At 34.9% G+C, this 16,553-nt stretch overlaps 1 protein-coding gene and 1 long non-coding RNA gene across 2 annotated transcripts; one reads left to right on the forward strand and one right to left on the reverse strand.

Moving 5' to 3' along the window:
* Positions 1-4,643: 4,643 nt before the first annotated feature.
* On the forward strand, positions 4,644-6,077 carry LOC111897814 (uncharacterized). The gene is made up of 2 exons (XR_002852392.3): positions 4,644-5,254; positions 5,327-6,077. It is a non-coding gene; the product is annotated as an uncharacterized LOC111897814 (long non-coding RNA).
* A 2,394-nt stretch (positions 6,078-8,471) lies between these two features.
* LOC111897739 (serine/threonine-protein kinase GRIK1) lies at positions 8,472-12,504 on the reverse strand. The gene is made up of 12 exons (XM_023893685.3): positions 12,155-12,504; positions 11,717-11,954; positions 11,109-11,540; positions 10,901-11,020; positions 10,742-10,816; positions 10,565-10,652; positions 10,348-10,472; positions 9,792-9,887; positions 9,640-9,706; positions 9,055-9,170; positions 8,895-8,973; positions 8,472-8,802 (listed from the first exon to the last, which is right to left on the reverse strand). Exons 3-12 carry the CDS (start codon positions 11,472-11,474, stop codon positions 8,639-8,641), a joined length of 1,296 nt encoding a protein of 431 aa, XP_023749453.1. The 5' UTR covers positions 11,475-11,540; positions 11,717-11,954; positions 12,155-12,504; the 3' UTR covers positions 8,472-8,638.
* Between the last annotated feature and the right edge of the window lie 4,049 nt (positions 12,505-16,553).

Genomic DNA, 16,553 nt, shown 5'->3' on the forward strand with positions numbered 1-16,553 from the left:
TGACAGCCTGAATCGGCGGCAAAGCATTGGCGGCTAACGGCAGTCGACGGGCGTCTCGGAGTTGATCGGAAAAACGAGGAGAAGGGGAAGCGACGGCTGGGGAGTCATAAGGGTAGTGGCGGCTGTGGAAATCGTGATCTAGGGTTTGGGTCCTTTGGCTGCACTCCTTTGACGAGAGGATGAGGGATCGGATATATCCCGTAACTCCAAACCAAACTACACTGCCAAAAATACACTTTTGGTCCCTCCTCCCCATATAATTTTCAGCATCAATCCAAAATTTACCTTTTAAACCCTGATCCCATAAATTCCTTTCATAATAGATCCCTATATTACCAATAAGTCCCTTAAGCCTTCAAATCTTTTCAACTTAAATCCATTTATTACCAAACGCACCCTGACTTCTGTAATTATGACTTTAAACTCCTCGAAACTAACGCATCGCCCAATTATTTATTCATTTTAGGGCTTCTATACATTTATTTATTTATTTTATAAACGGGGTGTTACAGATATGTATAGTTTATGTTCGCGGCCACTATTACTATTTCGTACACTACACTAGGATTGGTTCCGTTTTTTTGGATTTAAGTCCACATTCAATTTTGCATTGTTAGTTTTCAGCTATAATTTCTAAGTGTATATGCTAGAGTTATATAGAACCTAGTCGTGATTGGCTTAGAATTTGTGGTTCCGCCCTCATCTCCTGTTCCTCGTTGGGTTGTGAACCTAGGGCAGACCCATTACATTCGACGTTTTATCTAACTTTAATTTTATATAACTTATATACACAAGGAAATTATAGAAGGAATCTATAGGGAATTCTAGGATGCACTAATTCATAACATAGAAACTTACATTTCACATTTTGAGGAAAAGTAACGGGTCTTCATTTAAATGGGGTACATTCCAAAGTACTAGGTTTTCATATGAATGGGGTACATTCCAAAGTACCGGGTTCACAGAGAATAGTTATTTTGATATTAAAACTATATTTCATCTAGAATTATTAGACTTCAACCATAATCGTTGAGCATATATGCTTGAGTCATATAAGAATTTAGTCTTGATTGGCTTAGAATTGGTGGGGCCCGCCCCATCTCCTGTTCCTCGTTAGGTTGTGGACCTAGGGCAGACCCACTATATTCAACGTTTTATCTAAATTAAATCTTATATAACTTATATACGCTGGACGATTATAGGGGAAATCTACGGGACATTTTAGGATTTATTAACGCATCATATAGAAATATTCTATTCATACTTAACTAAGAAAATATTGGATTTTCTGGAAATCAAACAATATCGATTTTACAAGGAAAATGGTTTCTACTTCAAACAAAACTCTTATGAACTCACCAACTTAATTGTTGACACTTTTTCAAAACTACTTGTATTATCAGGAAATCAGTGAAACAGGAAAACTTCAGCGCCTTGAGGATGGGACGTTAAACCGTCAACAATTTATTTTTGTCATCATAATGTAATTGATTTTGAAACATGTAAACATATATTTTGGTGTAACTTTTTCAATTATATTTATGAGGGTTGTATTTACTTTGAGCACTATTATACACGTTGTTGTGATACTGTACATGAAGTCCTCCACCCCCGGACGTTTCCGTCATCCTTGGTTTGGGGGTGTGATAGCTTATCTATAGCTTAGATCTCATTCCTTGAAAGTTTATCGTCATATTGGCTTATTTTTGGGTTTGTTCTTGGTTTGAGCATGTCATGAAGTTATAACTTCAGATTTAGACATTTTGTGGCCTCCTTGGGTTTAAAGTTTCAAACTTTATCTAGATCTAGGCTTCCTTCATGTTCCTAGTCCCTTAATAAGCCTTTTTAAGTGTTTTAGCCTGTTTGTGCTATGCATGGACGTAAAGTTAGCAACTTTACGTGGTTTTTCAGCTTTTGGGGTTCTAGATTCACATTCTTGAGCGTCAAAAGGGATGAAAAAGGACTGAATGAGTTAATCTGGGAAAACTCGACGAGTTGTCCTGACAACTCGACGAGTTGGCTCGGGTTTTACCGCTTTTCTGGATACTGTAGGAACTCGACGAGTTGTCTTGATAACTCGACGAGTTGGCTTGGGTTTTCCCCGTTTCTCTGAGTACTAAAGGAACTTGATGAGTTGGTATGTGCACTCGATGAGTTGGGTCAACATGGACTCTTGACCTTGACTGTTGACTTTGACTTTGACCATGGTTAACCAAGTTTGACTTTTGATGGCACTTTGGGTATTTTGAGGTTTTGATGGGTTGGTCATGATGGTTGTAGGCTTTGAGTCGGGAGCTAAGATTCGGAGTTAGATCAGTTCAGCTACTTGTGAGGTGAGTCTTCCTCATTATATTTTCAGGTCGAAGACACCAAGGTCGACCCATTGGTTTGATAACCTGATATTGATGATATGTTGAGTATGTTATAGTTATGCATGTTAGTCTTGCTATACTAGTCTAGTAGATCTGTAGGACTACCTGTGAATTGCCTATTTATCTATTTACGATACTATTTGTTATATGTCGACATATCGTGTGGGTTGGGTTGAAGTTGTATTGCTTTGTGATGTAGCCAACAAACCCTAGAGTATGCCAGATATGAGTTGTGGGCTAGGGAGAGCATGTCAGACTCATACTGAGGACTCATGAGCATTCCAGATACGAGTTGAGGGCCGAGCAGGGCATGCCAGACTCATATTGAGGGCTTAGCAGTATTCAATCAGTTGACTGACCAGGCCGAGGAGCAAGCCAGACATAAGTTGTGGGCCTGTGAGGCAATCCAGACTTATGTTGTGGGCTCAGGGGTAATCCAGTCTGTAAAGTTGTGGAACCATTGCATGTTGTTATTATATTGTGTTATTTGCTATATTGGTATTTTGGGGGAAACTCACTAAACTTTGGGCTTACAGTTGTTGGATTATGTTTCAAGTACTTCTCAGGATCGTGGGAAGGTGAAGGCGTGATCGTGCACCTCCTCATGTTTTTATTTCATGATTTTGGGATTTCTCTTATATGAATCTTATTTTGGAAACAATTTGTAAACAATGATGATTTTGAATATTTTTAAAAGTTCAAAATTTTCATGAACTTAAGCTCGTTGCATCCGATCTTCGTAGCAACGAGAAGCCCCATGACGAGAACCGAGGGCGGTGTACAACGAGATGCAACACCGTTTTTGGTGTCCGCCTCAGCCACAATGAGTCTCAACGAGACCCATACTGATCACTCTAAAGGGATCACCTGCTAGCCTTCCAAATATGGGCCTTGAAACTCAATGTGGTCCGCATGGGAGTCGTCTTACCCCTCAAATTTCGTCCAAATGTCAAAAACTATATATATATTTTTTGGATTTTTTCTAATTACGGTGCTACCCCCGAAAAAATTATAGGTTACTCCTAACAAATAAATCAAAACACAAAATAGCTCAAACTAAATGTTTAAAGTAGCCTAAAATGTATGTTTGATAGTCCAAAAATTTAAGCCCATATTTAATCTCAAAATTGGTAAAATGAAAAAAAGAAGCCCAAATGCCCAATCCATATTGTTTGTTTGATAAAATCGGATGAAGGAAAGCAGCGCACATTGCACATTACAGAAAAAAAAAAAAAATCCTTCATACGTCAGTCTTGCCTTAGCCCCACCCACTGTCGACGCTGCCATTGACTTTTTGATACTGGCGAACCCCTTTATGCTGACTTTTTTATGCCAGCTACCGGCTTTTTGGTTTTTACTGTTGTAATCACAACTGTTGAACGATGTTTTTCTGTAATGAAGTTGTTGAAGACTGATTTGCATAATAGAATAGATGTCGATTTTATAAATGATGTTTTGATTTGTAATATAGAAAATGAATCATTTAAGAATGTTAAATAGACGGAACCCCAGGTCACATCATCAAAATTTCGACTTACTTCTTATATTCGTTTTCTGTGTGCATATTTTTTTGTTTTTCGTTTATCACTCTCGTCGTTGAGACATGTATGATATTATCGTTTATCTTTATAGACTAACGTTTGTATGCAGAAATCTTTATGCATGAATAACTTTATTGTGAACGCGATTATAGAACTTTCTTGTAGTATTAATATAAAAAAGAGTTCTTATGGCATATTCCATTAACTCAAAAAATATTGTAACAAATTATCTTATAGGAGTTTGGGCTGCTGCCTATGTTCTGTGTTATCCAACAATGTTTTGACTTTTATTTACTGAGTTAGACTATTTAGACTATTTTCGATCTTTAATATTATTAAACGATATCTATAATTATAATTATAGTATAAAAGATTTTAAAAATCTTAAAATTTTTAGACTCATTACATTATATTTAACACTAAAATTATTTTTTATTCAACACTATATTTAGTGTTACATTAAAATACAATGCAATATATAACGTTATACTATAATCCAACACTATATATATAATATAAGATTGGAACATTATAATATAATTTATTCTTTATTCAACATTATATTTAGGGAAAATGATACTGTAGCACATTAAAGTTTCGTCATTTATCTGATTTGGTCACTAAAGTAATGTTTTTGCGCATTAGACTACTAAACTCGTATTTGAACTGTCAACTAAGCCATTTTTTTCAAAATTAACCGGTTACCAGGTTACAAAGTTGACCTGACATTTAATAATTAATTTATGTTTATCCACGTCATTTAATGGAAGCAAATTACTTCTTGAATTGGACAACTTCAGTCCCCCGAAATCTTGAATTTAGCAAACAACACCCTCTCAGGCTCTATTCCTGATTTATCTAACCTTTCCGCCTTGAAATACAACTTTCATGGAAACCGGTTGACCGGTGAAATCCCGCCGGAGCTACTCTGGCTTCTGAGCTCCAGAATCTTGATCTTTCAAGTAACAATCTTTTAGGAAACATTACCCATTTCAATTTTTGAAAATGGTAACCTCGAAGCTTTAGTTTTTTCTAGCAATTCTTTCACCGGTGGGTTCCTGGAGAAACTGTGCTCGGGGGACTCGAATTTACGCCATTTGTTTATCTCCAGCAACCGTCTTTCCGGCGATTTCCCTTTTCTGGTGCTAATCTGTTCTTCAATCGAAGTGGTGGGCATTTCTGGTAATAACTTTGGAAACGAAATACCATATGAGATTCACTATCTAAAGAACCTCACTGATCTTTTACTCAACAATAATAGTTTTTCCGGTAGTTTACCTTCTGAAATCGGAAACTTGAGTAATTTGGTGAATCTATATCTATTTGGGAACATGATTACAGGTGAAATTCCTATTGAAATAGGGAAATTAGAGAAGCTATGTGTATTATATCTTTACAATAATCATATTTCAGGAAACATTCCAATTGAGTTCAGGAATTGCTCGATGTTAAATGAATTGATTTTTTTGGGAATCATTTCACGGGTCAGATTTTGGGTACAATTGGGAAGCTCAAGAATCTGGTTTTTCTTCAGCTGAGGCAAAAGGATTTATCGGGTCGGGTTCCATTGAGTTTGGGTTACTACAGAAAGCTTCAAACTTTATCGTTGTGTGATAACAAGCTTTCAGGATCACTTTCAAATACATTTAGGTATCTTTTTGAGCTTTCGTTTCTTAGTCTTTATAATAATTCTTTCGAAGGTCCTCTTCCTGAAACAATCTCTCTTGAAGAATCTCACAATTGTGAATATTTCTCACAATCGATTCTCGGGTTCGATTTCGCCTCTTGTGGGGTCCGATTTGTTGTTGTTGTTCGATTTGACTAATAACAGTTTCTCCGGGTTTATTCCTTCAAAATTAGCGAGGTTGACCAAGCTTTCCGGTGAGATGCCATGAGAGATTGAGAATCTAACTGGCTTAAATGTTCTGAAGCTTCAAAGAAACAATCTCTCCGCAGCTTCGTTTCTTTGTATCCTTTTCCATTTTTTGATTTTGATTTTGGTAGCAATTCATAAGGTTGCTCGAATTAGTACTTCTTTTGATATTAATATATCCAGTTTGTGACATTTTACTTTCATTTGAATTTTGTGTCATTGGTTTTGAACTAGTTTGATGAAGTTTTGGTATGACGTCGATTAATTTCAACTATTTCATTATTCATTTAATTAACTATAATTTGATATTCAAAATGCTCAATTCCACTCTTTTATACTGAATGTCTGAATCCCTACATTTCATTGCTGTTGGTGGGTTTTAAAGAATTAAAGAATCAACTTATTGATCGGTTTGTGAAATGGTGAGTTCTACACATCCAAATTTCTTTGATTTATTTGTTTAAAAAGTTATATTTGCATTTTCTTTAGAGTTTTACATCTTTTGCAGAGAAGGTTATCAAATTTTCCACCTTTGGTGTGTTTAAAATTGGTTTTTAAATTCCACTTTTATCAACAAACAACATTTACTTTTCTAATAAAACAGTAAAAAATAGTTATACATGCGTCTCTTGCATTTATGATTTAACACAACATGAAGGATATGTCACAATCCAACTTGTATTTTCTAAAGACTTCAAACAACAGACAGTGGATGATAATTGTCTTTCTTGTGCAGAAAGAGGAAGCGTCCCTTTTATCAAAACAGTTTTCATATGTTTTTATAGATGATAGAATTAACTAAAACATTAACAAAGTATACATATAAATTTTTTTTTAAAACTGAGGTACATTTTAATTGATATATTGGTTTAAACTTTCAAAACATGCAGTTATTGGTAAAGATGAAAACTATATTTTTTTATCCGATGAGGAGATAACCATTTTTCGATACTTTGTTGTCGAAAGTAACTCTTGTGTTTCATTTAGATTATTGTTATACATGTTCTATATGTCGTATGTCCTAACAAAAGAAAAAGTATAACTTATTTTATTAAAGAAAAAAACATAAACTTAAGCAAATGTTGATACGAGGTATAGAGGTGGCAATCGTGTCGTGTCGGGTTTGTGTCGTGTCGAAACACTAAACAGGTTGAAAATGTTTGACCCTAACCCGACCCATTTAATTAACGTGTCGTGTCGTGTCAACTCGTTTATTTTCGTGTCGGGTTCGCGTCGGGTTTCGGGCTAGGGCTATACCTTGAAATATGTCGTGTCATGTGAGGTTAAAAGATTGAGCATGCTGAAAAAGTAGGAGTTAGGTAGGCGGAGAGGAAAAACTAATAGTTTGGAGGCAGAATAGATGAAATCATAGCAAGTTTAGATGACAAAATTAAAAGAGTGGGAGTTGGAGGCGGATGAAAAGGTCGCGAGGATATAAGAGTGGTGAAAAAGACTGGGTAGTTTGGGAGAGAATGGAAAAACTGAAATTAAGTCTTGATCTAGACGGCTAAGTCATTTCAACATTACAAAACGACTCAATTCGAAGGTTTTCTTTTACTTATGGTTTTAGTTTTGTATCTTTCTAGTTTATTTAAATAATTCAAAAAATTTGCATATAAATAAACGGGTCATTTTTGAGTCATATTCAAGTTGAAATTCTCAACCCTAATATAAACTTAAATAATTTTCAAACATAAATTAAAATGTTTTTAACATAGAAACTTAAAGTTACAAACAGAAATATCTAAAGTTTCATACAAAATGATCCAAAAAATAAACGAGTTAAAATGATTTTTACCTTATTATTAATACTTTTATTTAATGTAAAATCTAAAATATACTTTTTAATTAATTAATTTATGAAATTCGGTTTTTTCGGTTCGATTTGGTATAAACATCATGAGACCGAAACTCGAACCAAAAACCAAATTCACAATTCGTTTTGGTCTCGAACCAAATCGAAAACCAAATTTGAATATGGTTCGATTTGAAATCGATTTGGTTTTCGGGTTTTTCGGTTCCGGACCAAATAATTCTCACCCCTATAATTCAGTAGAAGTGCCATCTTTTTCGTACCAGATCGTGATCGTTCGTACCAAAATGCAGTACAATAATGTTCCATGTTCGCTTGGATTGCATTTTTGATTGTGAAATTGATGTTCCGAAAATGTAATTGTCATGAACCTGGTTAGATGGTGGATTTGGTGATTCCAATACACCTTCTGGAATCGATTAGAAGCATCGAACCGGAATTTGTAAAGTCACGCATTTATTTTAATGTAATCGATACAAAATTGAAAAACCCCTCCACTCTCAAGCTTTGAAATTTGACTTCATCTATAAGGAAATGAAGTAGGATGGTTGACATTCCACAACGTATGAAATCCATGAACTTGGTAGCCAAAATACGAAACACAACACATAAAGCCTATTTATGATGGATGCATTCATATGTCCTCTTAGAAGTTACTACTTTATTGAAAAAAAGGTGCTTCAAAAGTTTAAAAGTTATAAACTACAATATTTTTCAAAATCGTTCTTAGCATAAAACATAAAAGATTTGTAAACTTAAATGTTTTTTTTGCAAATTGTATTTCATAGTAACTTGGAAACCTATGATAATTGGTAACAAGGACAAACAATAGGGATGCATTCATATGTCCTCACTTTCATTTTGCCAACTCATAACCAAATAAATCCCAAATAACATTTAACTTTCTTTCCAATTTCTTACAATCTCCCTTTGTTTACTTTTTTTTAAAAAAAACCTCAAAACCAAACAAAAAGTTTACTATACAAAAAAAAAAAAAAAACAAATAATTTTGACATTACAAATAAGCTTATACTTTTAGTCAGTCAGTAATAGCAATAAAATTACCCGTTATACCCTCATCAACATTTTCATTTTCTCCCCTCTCACGCTTGCACCAGCATTTAAACTCACGTATCGGCCCCTCATCTAACACAACCCACGGATGGACCGCCACGTCACCAAGAGTCAACCGCTGAGTTGGATCTGTTCAAAGTAACAAAAAATAAAATTACAAAAATACCCCTCAATTTTCTTTAAAATTACATTTTCTTTATTTACTTGACGGACTAACTAACCTTTGCAGAGAAGACCCTCGAGTAGGTTTTGGAGTTGGGGGTTCATAACATCAGGAAGCCAAATAGTATCATTAACAATCTAAGAAACAAGATGAAATGACATTATTGCCCCTCACAACATTCAATCTAACATGTATTATAAAATGAAAATTGAAAATACCTTATCATATGTATCTTGAAGTGTGTCTCCAAGAAAAGGATATTGTCCAAGAATCATACAGTATAAAGTTACCCCTACTGCCCACGTGTCAGCAGCTTTTCCATGATAAGTTAAACCTATCAAAAACAACAAATAGGAATCTACTTTCACTTTTCTGTTTTTTTTTTATTATATTTATTACTTTCAATTATTTATTTATTATATTTATTAAAAGACCCTACAATCTATTAAGCCTTAACTTTATTTTTTACTAAAAAAGACCTTGCAATTTTCCATTTGGCCCCTTTTAGACAATAAATTTTTGGAAAAACCCTCAGATTTTCACTTTTTTTCCAAAAAAAACACAACTTTTTTTGTAAAAAGGGGTTAATCTCATAAAAAACTTTATATTTTCTGTTTTTTTTCGGATTAAACCTCAGCTTTATTTTTTCATGAAAAACACCTTATATTTTTTCATTTTTTCTGAAAAAAAAAAAACCTGCAACATTACTATAATTGGAAAGATTTTTGAAGATAAGAAAGTAGGTTGCTATTTCTTTCCTTTAAACAATTTTGAAATCTGTTAAATGACTATTTTAGCCTTACCTAGACAGCATTCTGGAGCAGTGAAAACAGGAGTTCCAGGAGAACGTCGAAGTTCATCATTTTCATCCTGTTAAAACAAAAGATAAATATGACACCATATTTGTAAAAAAAAAAAAATCGACAAGGGTAGTTTGGGAATTTGAGTTTATTACCTCAAAAACCTGGCTGACACTGAAATCACCAATCTTTACAGTCCCAGTGGCAGTGACAAGAAGATTATCAGGTTTTATATCACCATGCACAATATTCTAACACAATAAAATAAAAAAATGCAAGATTAATAATTTGTAGCACTTTTTTATGGAATATTAATAAAGGACTAAATACCAATCTTTACACTAATACATAAGAAACAGATCGTTTTGGATTATCCCAAACTATTAAATAGATTTTAATAGCAAAAATAGAAAATTACAAGAAATGTTAACCATAAAAAGACAAACATGAGATACAATGTTTTATTAGAAGACAAAAAAAAGAGGAAGAACCTGAGGAATTTAAAAGAGTTAGTTAAGAAAATTTCAAATTTTAGTGGCAAGTTGGCAATTTCTTCTTAATTTCTAATAAAGAATATATATGCAAGTGTTGTCGACATCTTTAAAAAATAGAAAAAAAAAATACAATTCTTGTCCAATTGAAGATGGATAACTTTCTAACACCTGATTAAAATAATAATAAAAATTAAAGAGTATATATAAGAGGACATACATGAGAATGGAGATACATAAGACCAGATACAATATCACGCAAATAACTCCTTGAAACTTGTTCTCCTAAGCCACCTGGAGGTCCAGATCCCTCAAAGACCCATTTGCCCTCGATATATTCAAGAACTGAAAGTAAAGATTTAAACTTTTTTTAAAAAAAATACATGGATTCGAAGGGTAAAAGAAAGTAGTGGTGTTAACTGTTAAATGTTGCATACCCATGTAGAAATGATCTGTGTTTGGGTCATCAATCACTTCTATCAGATTTACTATGTTTGGATGATTTAACATTTTCATTATTAAAACCTGCAACTCAGTTTATAATTTATAAAACATCATTAAAAGATACACAAGAAGAAACAGAGCAAAAAAAAAAAAGGAAAATCTTTAGACACCTCACGAAGAACATCAGTCATGGCAGTTTCTGATGGAGCAACTCTTAGCTTTAACAAATGAGACTTGTGAAATGCCTAAATTCATGTGATTTAACATAAAATTGATCAGAATGGAAGATGAATAATTGAATACCATAAGTCCAAAACTAGATGCATTACCTTAATTGCATAATGCTTCCCATCAACTTGGCTTCTGTAAAGAACCACTTTTCCATAGCTACCAGAACCGATTTTATACTCACGAACATACTCATTCACCATTTTGTTTCCATTCTCATCCTAAAGAAAAGAAAGGGGGAGATTAGATGTAAGTTTAATTACAATTTTGCCACCATGGAAGAAAGAAGTGAAGAATGAAGATGATTACCTCTGAGCGGATAACTTTGTGTGTTTCCTTGACAGGGAACTCCCTGCAAATCAATCCGTTTTGTGTTCTGTATAAAAGAATGTCTTCTGATCTCTTTGCTGGATTCTTGAATTCAACATGATCATCTTTTTCAGTGTCGGATATGTCATCACCATATGAGCAGTTATCATCATCTTCTTCTTCTTCGTGTTCTTCCTCCTCTTCCTCTTCTTCTACTTCTTCATTTAGGAGTAATTCCTGTGAAATGTGACTCTCAATGTGTGTCCTGGGCCGAGTCTTTTTGTGCTTTTTTCTTAATGAAAATCCAAAGCAACCACAACAGCCCATTTCTGCCACACTTGCTATAGAGTATCCCTTGATAAACATGGATACTTGAACTATAATAACTTCAACGATCTAGAAAACACTTTATCAGCTTAACTAGAACAAAACCTGCCCAAGAAACAAAACAAGGATTGTTTGAGGCTTATGATATCGGGAATAAGTGCTTCGTGTGTTTCTGAAAAGAGATTGAGTTGAGAAATTGAGAATCAAATGAGGTGAATTCGACTTCAAATCAATATGAATATAAATATACAACACCAGACGTTTAATTTGATTGTGTTTACCTGATACGAAGATTAAGGGGGGCAATTATGCCCTAGCTAATTAGATTTGTGGCTGAATTCCAAAGGATGCCATTCAGAAAAATGAAGGATGCAGTTGATCAAATGAACACCATTTCGATTCAACGCCAACAACATCGCTCACGAACACCTCTTCCAGCTTTCCTGATAACGACAGCAGCCCGCACGAAATTGCAGGCTCGGCTCCACCAAGACAATACCTTAGGACCTTTCCTTTATCCTTCACCAAAACATCCAAATTGAAAAAGCATAAAGAAAAACGCATATAATCATGGACGGTTTAGAGAGAAAGAATAAATAGTAATTTGGGGGATTAATTATCAAAGACAAGTTGCAAATAGAAGCTGCAGAAAACTCCAAATAATCATCGATTAAAATAAACAATAAGAAGATAATAAAAACTAACGAATAAATTATTACCCTGGAACGACGAAAGCAAAATTAGGGCAAGAGAAACGACGAGAATATGCTCAAATACGTTGAGCAACGGGAAATTAATCGATTGTTGGGGAAGTAGAAGCAGTAGTTGAAGTTTTCCGATGAATCTGGCGTTGAGAGAGGAATCTAGGGCGGCGCGTTGCGTGCGCGTGAGGGGGAGTTTCTCCTGCGGAGGACAGCAACAAGTTTGTTACTTGCGAGGCTGGAACGTTGATGATGATGGTGGTGGTGGTGGTAAAGTGGAGGGTGAGAGGCCCAGGGGTGTTTTGGTAATTTCATATTAAATTGATTAGGGTTTGGATCCTTGGCTCTCATGTCTCTCTCAAGGCACAGCAGACTTTTATTTGGCCCCTCGTTTCTTTACCTTTTATCGACATTTTACTATGCTTTTATCGTTACATATATATTTGTTATGTTTTTGTTAGTTGCTTTTTGTTTTTTTTAACAAACATTTTCAGAGAGCTGTTTGTTTTGTCTCTTCTAATCTATTGTTTTTTTTTCCTCTAAAATATTGATTATATATTGTTGAAATCTTATTTCATATTTTTCATTTTTTGTTTGTTCTTGTTGAATTTTTTTATATTAAATAATAATAATTTGTTGATGAAATATCATTATTTTATGTTAAAATAATTTTATTTTTTTGTTAAAATATCATTATTTTTTGCTGAAATATCATAAATACTTACCGAAATGTCATACATTATTAAATTTTCGGTATTAAAAAAACTATTTTCAGATTATAAAATCAGTATATTTTAATTTTAAAATATCTACAGCAGCATGAAGATGTTAAAAAAACAAACATGCTTCTTATTACAGTCTGCAGCCGTTTGGTCCACCTCTTTTACTACAGAGGGCTGCAGAGGTGGTCTACAGACTTTATAAATTTTTTGTTGAAAAAAAAACAAACAACAGCTTAGTGGTTGAATGTGTTGATATATATATATATATATATATATATATATATATATATATATATATATATATATATATATATATATATATATATATATATATATATATATATATATATATATATATATATATTTGTTATGTTTTGTTAAGGGTTGAATGTGGTTCGGGTGGCTTTTAATACATGGTTATTTTCTATTTTATAGATAATAAATGTAGATTATATAAAAATTAATACTTTTTATTTTTTTACTGTTTGATTATTATATTTTATTTTGATCAACTAAAATATTTTTATTGGGATAATGAAAAAACATGATTAGGTACTTTTTAATTTATACATATTTTGTCGGTAGTTTTTTTCTATATATTTACTATTTAACTTTTTTTTTTTGTCTACATTCAGTCTTTATAATCGGCTATTACAAGTTAAGCCAGAAAAATAACCTAATAGGGTGGTATAATTTTTGGTTTGTACACATTTAATTCTTAATGTTTTTGTAAACATTTAGTCATTATGATTGATTACTTCAGATTTTGCTCTCGACATCCTACATAAGACAATCATTAATGACGTGTTCTCATACATTGTTCGTCCTTCACTTATATCAGAAAGTTAATTCACAAATCGGTCAAATAATGTTGGTGCCTTAATACTCTCTAAGCATAAGATGTTTCCAGCTTCAGTTTTTGATGGGTTTTGATAACTAAAAACGATCTTTTTTGTAATGTTCCATTTTCACAACCATTAAATTACATTTGTTGAAAACCATAATAATATAATAGACGCAAAATCCTCAATGTTGTTAATGAGTGTATACAGCCACATCTTCGCATTCCCAAGATCACCGATGACACCTGAAACATAAACAATTAGTTAAGCACAAAGTTTAGTGAGTTTCCCCCAAAATATTACACACAACAGAACATATACAAGAATGTATATTGGGTCCACAGTCATCAGACTGGATTATCTCGGGTATCTTGGTCGGCCGCCTCAACTCAACCTCTTTTCCCTGGCCTCCGTGCCTACGGCTTATAGTTGGCTCGTACATAGTATATTGACCTACTGCACAAAACATGGCCTCCTCAACCTAATCCACCACCATTTGTCAACATATAAACAAACATGGCCTCCTCAACCTTAAGGAGGCAAATTTTAGTCATTGTGGAAGGAGGTAATGATAGTTAAGAGATTTTTACCCTTTAACTGTGTTCTGGGCCGAAGGGTAGAAAGGGAAAAGTCATAAGCCGGGTTCTTGCATGAAATATGGATTTTTGTTCAAGAATTTTTTAGTCCAATATATTTAGATAGTATTTTAGAGATCTAATAAACCTTTCCGTGGATATAAAGAGCGTCGAAAACGGAGTTGGAACGAAGAAGTTATTATCGTTTGAAGTTATGGTGGTTTTGGGTTGAGCCATGTACGTTGGGCGTACTAGGGCATCCTTAGTACGTTGGGTGTAAATTGAGTACGTTGGGCGTACGCGATCAGTGCCCAAATCTTATTTTCATGGTTTGAGTCCTATTTAAGTTCCTTAACTCCCCAAAACCCATTCCATTCTCAGCCTCCACCTCTCCAACACCCTCTCTTGAAACCCTAACCCTAGATTGAGTCTTGTGAGCAAAAAAAAAGGAGTTTTTAAGTGCTTTGGAGTGTTCTTGGTCTTGGAGAAGAATGAACTCATTGAAGAAGTGTCGGTTGCATTGGAGCTAGTAGATCCAGACTTTGTTCACCTTGATCTTTCTTCTAAAGGTATAAAGTTTGAATCTTGATGATGAAATTGTTAGATCTAGTTAGTTTTGGATGTTATGAGCTTTTGGTCACTTTAAGTGCATAAAGTTTAGATCTTGAAAGTCTGTGACCTTGTTATGGATAAATTTGGAAACTTTATCCATCTAAACATCATTTTGATTCAGATCTAAAAGTTAGAGACTTGGACTTAATGTATTAAGTTGAAAAGATGCGTTTTTGGGTCCCTTTGAGACTTAAAGACTAGATCTTGTATGTTGGCACCATTCTTATGGATAAACTTGACCATAAGAATGCTATATAGGTTATCGGGAACCAATTGACCAGGAGTGCCCATTTCCTGGCCATATAGGAGAGTTCGTCGGCTGAGAAGTTGGCCAATGTGTATGTCCACGAGATCCTTGCTCGCCACGGAGTTTCGGTCTCTATTGTGTCCGACCGAGATGTTAGATTCACCTCCTGCTTCTGTCAGAAGTTCCACGAGGAGCTGGGCACACGGCTGCATTTTAGCACAACATATCATCCGCAGACCGACAGGCAGAGTGAGCTGATTTTACAGACCCTCGAGGACATGTTGAGGGCTTATTTCATCGATTTCAGAGGGAGCTAGGATTCCCACCTACCCTTTGCAGAGTTCGCCTACACCAACAACTATCATTCCGGTATTGGTGCCCCACCTTTTGAGCTGTTGTACGGTCGAAGATGTTGTACCCCGGTCTGTTGGGGTAAGGTTGGTCACAGAGTAATGGGCATATAGAGGTAGTTTTAAAAACTACTAAGAAGATTCAGCAGATTAGACAATGATTGCAGACTGAACAAAGTAGACAGAAGAGCTACGCCAACCGACACCAATCAGAGTTAGAGCTCCAAGTTGGTGACATGGTACTCCTAAAGTTCTCGCAATGGAAGGGTGTGATCCGCTTCAGAAAGAGGGGAAAATTGGGTCCCCGATATATCGGTCCGTTCAGGGTCATTTCCAGAGTTGGCAAGGTAGCTTACAGATTAGATCTTCCTGAGGAGCTTAGTTAGATCCACAATACTTTTCATGTTTCACAATTGCGAAAGTGCATATTGGATGAGGAGGCTATACTATCATTGGAGGACATTCAGGTCGACGAGCGCCTGCATTTATGTGGAGAGACCCATGGCCATTCTAGAAAAGGAAAGTGAAGGTTCTACGGAACAAGGAGATACCTTTGGTAAAGGTACAGTGGGAGAACCAAAGAGGGTCTGAGTGGATGTGGGATCCGGAGGCTGAGATGTGGGAGCACTATCCAGAGATGTTCACTGCAGCGGACTTCGAGGACGAAGTCTAATTCAAGTGGGGGAGAATTATAACGCCCCGACTCCCAGGTATTAACTTTTACAACTTTATTTTCATATTGGAAGGTCTACTCGACGAGTTGATGCCCTGACTCGTCGAGTAGGAACTTTTGGGGCCACGTTTTTTAAATGACCATCTCGCCGAGTCGGGGATATGACTCGACGAGTTGGACCTGGAGGATGAAACCCTAATTTTCGAGGTTTTGCACCCCATTTAAAGGGTCACTAGCCTCCCTTACAACCCCTTGTGAGTTTAGAAACCCTAAATCGTCGTTCTTCCCTCTCTTTGTGTGATATTAAGCTTTTTGGTGGATTGTGGAAGGAAGATCTTGAAGTACTTAAGCTTGAAACAAGAAGAAGGTAGTAGATCCGAGTTCTTCTTCATCTTA

Source organism: Lactuca sativa, chromosome 6 (assembly GCF_002870075.4).
Source record: "Lactuca sativa cultivar Salinas chromosome 6, Lsat_Salinas_v11, whole genome shotgun sequence".
Lineage (NCBI taxonomy): Eukaryota > Viridiplantae > Streptophyta > Magnoliopsida > Asterales > Asteraceae > Lactuca > Lactuca sativa.